The sequence below is a fragment of the Trematomus bernacchii genome, unplaced genomic scaffold (genome assembly GCF_902827165.1).
Source record: "Trematomus bernacchii unplaced genomic scaffold, fTreBer1.1, whole genome shotgun sequence".
In the NCBI taxonomy this organism is placed as follows: Eukaryota; Metazoa; Chordata; class Actinopteri; order Perciformes; family Nototheniidae; genus Trematomus; species Trematomus bernacchii.
The window spans coordinates 44,477-52,770 of NW_022987917.1; the positions used below are offsets into that span (position 1 = coordinate 44,477).

The window sequence follows — 8,294 nt, forward strand, 5'->3', positions numbered from 1 at the left end:
GCATTACTTATTTTTCATATTTTGAGTGATATATCAAAAACACATTTCTTATCAGTTCACAAAAGACCTCGTTTTAATTAAAGTCCGTAACTGCATTCATGTAATTAACGTACATATTTTAAGCCAAGCAATTATATATTTTCTCTAAACCTAACAAAGAAGTTTTGTTGAATGGTTAGTGAGCGCAGTTCAGTTGTGTGGGATATTTAGTGGGGGGCGGGGCTGTAAATTACCTGTGGATGTACATTGAAGTGACTGTTTGTGTGTGCTGTGATACACTGTGACACACTAACACATATTTAGGGGTCAACACACTGAGTTTCTGTGTGGTTCTGGGGCCGTGGGGAACATTCTGGGCTGATCAGGTCCTGTTGAGGCTCCAACAAGGCTCCTGAATATCTGAGAGGAGGGGCTACCTGTGATGTAAAGCTTGTGGTAATGAATGAGCATGTTGTTGTGTTTGTGTGAAGGTGGGGGCTCTGCTATGAAACCTGAAACTGAATCTGAACCTGGACCTGAATCTGAACCGGAACCTGGTCCTGAACCTGAACCCTAACCTGGTCCTGAACCGGAACCTGGTCCTGAACCTGTGTCCAGTAACCAGCTTACTGCCGGAAACCAGAACCAGGTGTGTGAGTCTCTCTCTACCATCAGCCCTAACTGTATCCCACTGTCACAATATCCCATCTGTCCAGTTCAGGTCCAGGTTATTTCTTTGTACCAGTTAGACCAGGGTAGACTTGGTTTGCAGAAGTAAGAAAAGGTATCTATCGTGACACATGCTTCAAACAACACAGACACAAAAAAAAAAAAACACTAGCACAGACAAAGGTGTTTTTAAACCTCTTGGTTCTACACCTTTAGGAAGATTAACCTCCGGCCCGAAGGAAGAAGCTGAAGCTCAGGTTGCAGGGGGTGGGAGTCTTCATTAAACATGGAGTTAGACAGCCTCTGTAACGGTCTGATGAGTAGGGGCTCCAGGTTTAGCTGAGACTCACCAATCAGTCTGCTAGACCACTTTATGATCTGACTGAGACAGTTTCTGCTCTTTAAAGACAGGTTACCAAACCAAGACATTAAAGGAAAAGACAGAACTGACTGTGCTGACTGTCTTCAAGTTTAGGATTGACTTCCTGAATGTCTTTCGTGAAGTCTAAGGTATTAAAACAAGTTTAGAAACGATTAGGGTATTTACTAACTCGACATCTGAATTGAAGCCATCCAAAGTCACATGGCAGCTGTTCTTTGGATCCCGAAGGCCTGTTAATAATAATAATAATCCATTTTATTTATAAGTGCACTTTTCATTTGCGTAAACAAAACTCAAAGTGCTACAGAGTAAAAAGGGTAAAACAAAACAACAAAAACAACAAAAACAATCAAAACAATTAAGACAACAGAATAAAGCAGTGACGGCAAAATGTTTGGGTTTTACAAATCTAGTTAACCTGTTCCACCCTGAGCCTGTTTTTCAGGTCTCAGGCTCGAAAATGACATTCCCAGAACAAATGACCATATCTTCTCTTCTAAAAGAGTTAAATGAATAATCTTTTTTCTCAAAGTAATGATAAACCTGTGAGTTGGATGGAGAAGAGTCAGAATCAATATAGATGTTTTTTATTTTAAAGAAAATTCTGATTGAACATAGTAAAAAAACTGTAAATTATAGAGTCCGTCCAAAAAATTCTTTTTTACTTATAGTGAAAACTACCCTTGGATGATGGGTTAGTAGACTAAAAGCTTTAGGAATCCAAAGTACAACATATAATAAGTACCCTGTATCAAGATTGATGCAAAACAAGTGACATTTGACCATTTTAGAGAGGTTTAGAAAAAAGAACTCCACCTCTGGGGTCATTTGGGTGGAAATGGGCGTTTTTGCCGTTTCTCTGGAACCCATTGGTCGATTTTGATGAATGACATCTCTTTTGAACCGTTAGAGCCAATAGAATCGAAGGGGAATTTCCACCTACACACCAACGTTACCATTGAGAAGTGAGAGCTATGCGCAGGCAGTTTGCCCAAAATGAAACCTATTTTACGCTCTGAAATCTGAAAACTGAAAACTAGTTTAATTGCTGATGGATTATCAGAAATCATTTCAAAGGGACACAGACACATTGGATTAACCTATGGATTAACTTCAGCAGCGTTTTTATCGTTTTAATGCCATTGAAGACCACTTTTGACCAGACAACAACAAAGGTAAGACATATTGCCGTGTTAGCTACCTAATGCTACGTGGTGTTTTTGTTTCTCATGTCGCGAGTTCTGATCATCGAGTGATGATACAGATACCCATCGATTCTGTGTAATCTCACGATGCTAATCGATGGGTTGGATGTGCAGTTACGATAAGTAATAAGGGTTTTATACTGTGAGTTCGGTACTAACGGCGTTAGCATTTTGTCGCTCAGGGCTAATTCAGAGGCTCAGCGTTAGTCTTGTTTTCTTTTGCTAAAAATGGTTCATATCATCGGTTAGCTGAGTTTCTTCCCGTTACATGGATATGAAACATTCAGACGCTGTTTCCTGCAGATTATGCGTTTTCCCCCCCGCCGGCGGGGGGATGGGGCTTAACATTAAAGGCTATTCTAAAAAGATGCGTTTTTAGGCCTGTTATGGTTTTCAAAAGTACAAAGTACAATACGACAACATATTGTTCTGTAAGATAAATATTTTCTTTCTTGGTATCTGCAGGGAGAAAAGATGGAGACACCTAGAAAAGTCCTAAAAATAACTTTACAAAGTTTGGGGGATGATGACTTTAAAGACTTCAAGTGGGAGCTGCAGGAGAAGGTCCTAGGATTCCCAGGAATCCCAAAGAGTGAACTAGAGAAAGCAGACCGGAGGGACACAGTGGATCTGATGCTTCGGGACTACGGCATAAACACCATTAAAGTGACCAGAGAAGTTTTGAGGGAAATAAATCAGAATGCTCTAGAAGAGAAATTATCAAAATTCCCATCAGACCCTGAAGGTAGGTCTTTAAAAAAGGGAGTGTACCAAAATATAACTTTTTTTTTATTTTTCACAGCAATGCATCATGTTTTAGACTCCTGATATCCCCCTCAGAGAACCATCACCTCCACATGGTGTCGGGGTTGAGGTACACCTGAAAGCAGAGAGGTCAGGGTCACTAGTTTCTGGCAAGGTCACCCTGTTGGTTCCAGGTGAGGGGTAGTAGAACCTTTATAGATCAGCATTTTAGGAATCCAATTACCTTTCCTGGATTAGGGAGAGTGGGTTTCGGTAACATTTTCCAAAATATATCGCCTTTCGTCTCTTCCTAACCACTACTCCGTAACCTCTGTGAAACATCTTGGGCTTAATGATAGGAGGATTCATCAGGACTTAGGAAAAGAGACTGCTGTGCTTTGAGAGTCCGACCGCACTGACACTATCCAACGTCATTATGATTAGCAGCTGATGTTATTAAGAAGGAGAAGACGCTTTATTTCATCCCAAAGGGGAAATTCAGCTCAGTTGTTCACTCGGTTGTGGTAACAGACAGTACAATACACACACATGCACAGCACAAGTGAGAGAGGTCTGAACAAAACAGGCAGCCAGTCTGTCCAGCGCCAGGGAGCAGTTGGGGGTTCTGTGCCCTGCTCAAGGGCAGGAGGTGAACTGGCACCTCTCCTGGAACCAGTCTACACTCCGTATAATTGTGGTCCGATCGGGACTCCAACCGGCGACCCTTCGGTTCCCAACTCAAATTCCTACAGACTGCGCCACTAAAACACTGGCCAAGCATGGGCTGGGAATCGGACCCGGGCGTCCAGGCGAGAATTCTACTGAACCACCAAACGAGTTTCTCCTGGTGGGACATTGGAGATATGTAATACAAGTGGGTGATGCTAAATGCCAGTGTTGGGCAGGGGATGGATCAGAGGAATGACCAGAAAGTCATCAGTTGGCTCTGAAATGGCAGTGAGTCCTTGAGTGCTACGTTTACCCAGGAAAGAGACAATTCTGTTTGGAATGAGGTTTGTCCTGCCGAACTGTCAGATATCTCAGGAGGGGGAGTCATGGATAAACCCCGGCTGTTTTCCACAGTGTAGGTTAGCTGCTGACTCAGTCTCAGGATGTTGAATGGGACTGATGCACACCGAGTTCAGGAGGCAGAGCTGAGGGCTTGGAGAACAGCTGTTGTTGCTCAGGTGGTCAGAAGGGGCCACAGGGACACACTGTGGGGGTTTGTCCTGACATAAGATTGGACAGTTGTGATTTACATTCCTGTTCAATGCTACATGGAGGCAGACAGTGTCATTGTCCATGTTTTAAAGGGGACTGTAGGGTAAGCTCTAAACATCAGAGGAGCACATTGCTCAGCCTCACTGGGATTGCTCACTGCAGATTCTGTCCTAGTCATTACTAACAGCCCAGCCCCCTACAGGTGGAAGGAGGTATCATTTGCCGTCCAACATGACTTGGAGAGAAAGGGACGGGTTATTACTGTGACCCCCCAGGGTGTCTTGTAGATAGTAGGCTACTACAGGAGCATACTGCGACTCACTAAGAGCCATCCACTTCCTGTATAACTGGAGAGAGAGCTGTGTCCACACCCTCAGTGGGTGCTGGGATCTGCTGGTATCGTGCCTCATCTCCCAGCAGCAGGAATAAGAGTCAGTCAGGTTTAGGGCCATGGTTCTCTGTGGGAAAACTGATGGTTCTCTGTGGGGTGGAACGTATCCTGGACAATGTACAGATAATTATGCAACAAGATCCAGTGACTTGATATAAGGAAAATAACCTGCTATTTTGTCAGAAATGGGTCCAATTAGAAGGAAATATGTTGATGTGTCTTTCATGTAAATATCTTTCTTATTCATTCAGATATTCTCACTAAGTGCCAAGGTGAACTCAAATCAAACCTGAAGAAAACATATGAAAATATCAAATTTCTGGAAAAATCTGAATCCCTACATAAAATCTACACGGAGATCTACATCACCAAGGGAGACACCGGAGAGGTCAACAAGGAACATGAGATCAGACAGATCGAACGAGCATCCAGTAAACCAGACAGATCAGAAACACCCATCAGACAAGAAGACCTCTTTAAAGGCTCAACTGAAAGAGATGCACCAATCAGAGTGATGACAAAGGGAGTGGCTGGCATTGGGAAAACAGTCTTAACACAGAAGTTCACTCTGGACTGGGCTGAAGGCAAAGCCAACCAGGACATCCAGTTCCTATTTCCATTACCTTTCAGAGAGCTGAATGTGGTGAGAAAGGAAAAGTTCAGCTTGGTGGAACTTGTTCATCACTTCTTCTCTGAAACCAGAGACGCAGGAATCTGCAAGTTTGATAAGTTCAAGGTTGTGTTCATCTTTGACGGTCTGGATGAGTGTCGACTTCCTCTGGATTTCCAGAAAACTGACATCCTGACTGATATCAGAAAGTCCACCTCAGTGGATCGGCTGCTGACAAACCTCATCAGAGGGAAGCTGCTTCCCTCTGCTCGCCTCTGGATAACCACACGACCTGCAGCAGCCAATCAGATCCCTCCTGAGTGTGTGGACATGGTGACAGAGGTCCGAGGGTTCACTGACCCACAGAAGGAGGAGTACTTCAGGAAGAGATTCAGAGATAAGAAGCAGGCCGGCACCATCATCTCCCACTTCAAGACCTCACGAAGCCTCCACATCATGTGCCACATCCCAGTCTTCTGCTGGATCTCTGCTTCAGTTCTGGAGGACATGTTGAAAACTGAGGGAGGAGAGCTGCCCAAGACCCTGACTGAGATGTACATCCACTTCCTGGTGATTCAGTCCAAAGTGAACGTCAAGTATGATGAAGAAGTTGAGACAGATCAACACTGGAGTCCAGAGAGCAGGAAGATGAAGATGATGGAGTCTCTGGGAAAACTGGCTTTTGAGCAGCTGCAGAAAGGCAACCTGATCTTCTATAAGTCCAACCTGAGAGAGTGTGGCATCGATATCAGAGCAGCCTCAGTGTACTCAGGAGTGTTCACACAGGTCTTTAAAAAGGTGAGAGGAACGTACAAGAACACAGTGTTCTGCTTCGTCCATCTGAGCGTTCAGGAGTTTCTGGCTGCTCTTCATGTCCATCTGACCTTCATCAACTCTGGAGACAACCTGATGGCCCCCTGGTGGTCTCAATTCTTCAGACGAAAACCTAAACATCTCTACCAGAATGCTGTGCACAAGGCCTTACAGAGTCCAAACGGACACCTGGACTTGTTCCTCCGCTTCCTCCTGGGTCTTTCAATGGAGACAAATCAGACCTTATTACAGGACCTGCTGACACAGACAGGAAGAAGCTCACAGACCAACCAGGAAACAGTGAAATACATCAAGGAAAAGATAAGAAAAAACCCATCTCCGGAGAAAAGCATCAACCTGTTCCACTGTCTGAATGAACTGAATGATGGTTCTCTAGTGGAGGAGATCCAACAGTCCCTGAGTTCAGGAAGTCTCTCCACAGAGGATCTGTCTCCTGCTCAGTGGTCAGCTCTGGTCTTCATCTTACTGTCATCAGAAGAAGATCTGGACGTGTTTGACCTGAAGAAATACTGTGCTTCAGAGGAGGCTCTTCTGAGGCTGCTGCCAGTGGTCAAAGCCGCCAGGAAAGCTCTGTAAGTGGAAATAAAACTACATTAACTAGGAACAGTTTGAGACATGAGAATAAAACTGTTTGTGTTCACTGCTGATCTTTCCCCAGGCTGAGTGGCTGCAACCTGTCAGAGAGAAGCTGTGAAGCTCTGTCCTCAGTCCTCAGCTCCCAGTCCTCTAGTCTGAGAGATCTGGACCTGAGTGACAACGACCTGAAGGATTCAGGAGTGAAGAAGCTGTCTGCTGGACTGGAGAGTCCACACTGTGAACTGGAGACTCTCAGGTCAGAGTTCAGCTTTTTATTTTCAAGCAGTTCAATTATTTCATCCAGCTTTTTGTTCATGTTGATAAAGATGGTCCACCTCTGATGTTCCTGCTCAAGTGACTTTTTAAAGCGCTGAGTTTACTGTATTCCCTGGTTCCAGACTGTCAGGCTGTCTGGTCACAGAGGAAGGCTGTGCTTCTCTGGCTTCAGCTCTGAGCTCCAACCCTTCCCATCTAAGAGAGCTGGACCTGAGCTACAATCATCCAGGAGACTCAGGAGAGAAGCTGCTGTCTGCTGGACTGGAGGATCCACTCTGGAGACTGGAGACACTCAGGTATGGACAGACTGACTGCAGGTTCCTCATATTTTTCTAATGTAATCTCTTTCATCTCTGGTCTTCCATCATGAAGGACGTCTCATTTCCCTTGATTATGTTCACAGCAGTGAGTTAACCTTGAAGTCTTATTACATGGAAACAGCCATTCAGTCCAAACACTTTTCGAACTGAGTGTCTCTGAGACACGGAGTGCGGTTGGTGGCTCAGGCCGCAAGCACAGTGGAGCAGGTGCTGCTGGCTGTGGGGGATCAGGTGGGTCATGTAAACATCTCCTATGCTTCCCGCATGAACAAAGCGGTCGTGGTCTTTTTGAAAGACCAGAAATATGTGACGGAACTTATTGCGAGCGGATTAATGCTAAAAGAGGAATATATTCAAGTTTCACCGCTGGCGACACCGTCCACGCGGATCACTGTGTCTGGCATTCCTCCGTTCATCCCGAATGAGGCGCTGGAACGGGAGCTGAAGCGTTTCGGTAAGTTTGCCAGTAATCTCCGCAGTGTTGCTCTGGGGTGTAAGGATGAAAAGCTAAAACATGTCCAATCTCTGCGGAGACAGGTTTTAATGTTTCTGAATTGTCCCACTCAGACACTAGATGTGTCCTTCCGGGTGAGGCACGAAGAGGGTTTTTATATGGTTTATGCGAGCTCAGGGAACGTAAAGTGTTTTGAGTGCGGGGAGTCGGGTCATAAACGTGTTGCATGTCCACAGAGACGGCACGCCGCTCCGCCGGGTGCGGCTGAGCCCGGGGCAGCTGGGCCCGGGGCAGCTGGGCCCGGGACAGCCGGGCCCGGGGTCGCTGGGGCAGCCGGGGCCGGGCCCGGGGTTGCCAGGGCGGCCGAGCCTGGGGCAGCTGGGTCCGCGGCCGCGGAACCCGGTGTCGCGGGGGCTGCTGCTGCACCCGCCGGGGCCCCCGAGGGCTGCGGATGAAGTAGGGATGAATATCGTGAGAGATGAAACGGGGCAGGTCTGCTGCCGTCTGGCTCTGGGCGGCAGAAAGAGCTTCAACAGGCTGCAGACAGTAATGAGGTGACAGAGACACAGAGATGGACACAGACGGTGAGGGGGATTCTGACTGTGTTTCAGTTGCAGATAGTCTCTCTCAGAA

The 8,294-nt window shown here is 46.0% G+C and overlaps 1 protein-coding gene across 1 annotated transcript; it reads left to right on the forward strand.

The window, feature by feature from the left end:
* Positions 1 to 544: 544 nt before the first annotated feature.
* On the forward strand, positions 545 to 6,775 carry LOC117470619 (protein NLRC3-like; the record flags this gene model as incomplete). The annotated part of the gene is made up of 4 exons (XM_034115434.1): positions 545 to 628; positions 2,701 to 2,980; positions 4,843 to 6,607; positions 6,694 to 6,775. Coding segments are annotated over exons 2-4 (2,118 nt in total), but the record flags the coding sequence as incomplete, so codon positions are not given.
* Positions 6,776 to 8,294: the final 1,519 nt, after the last annotated feature.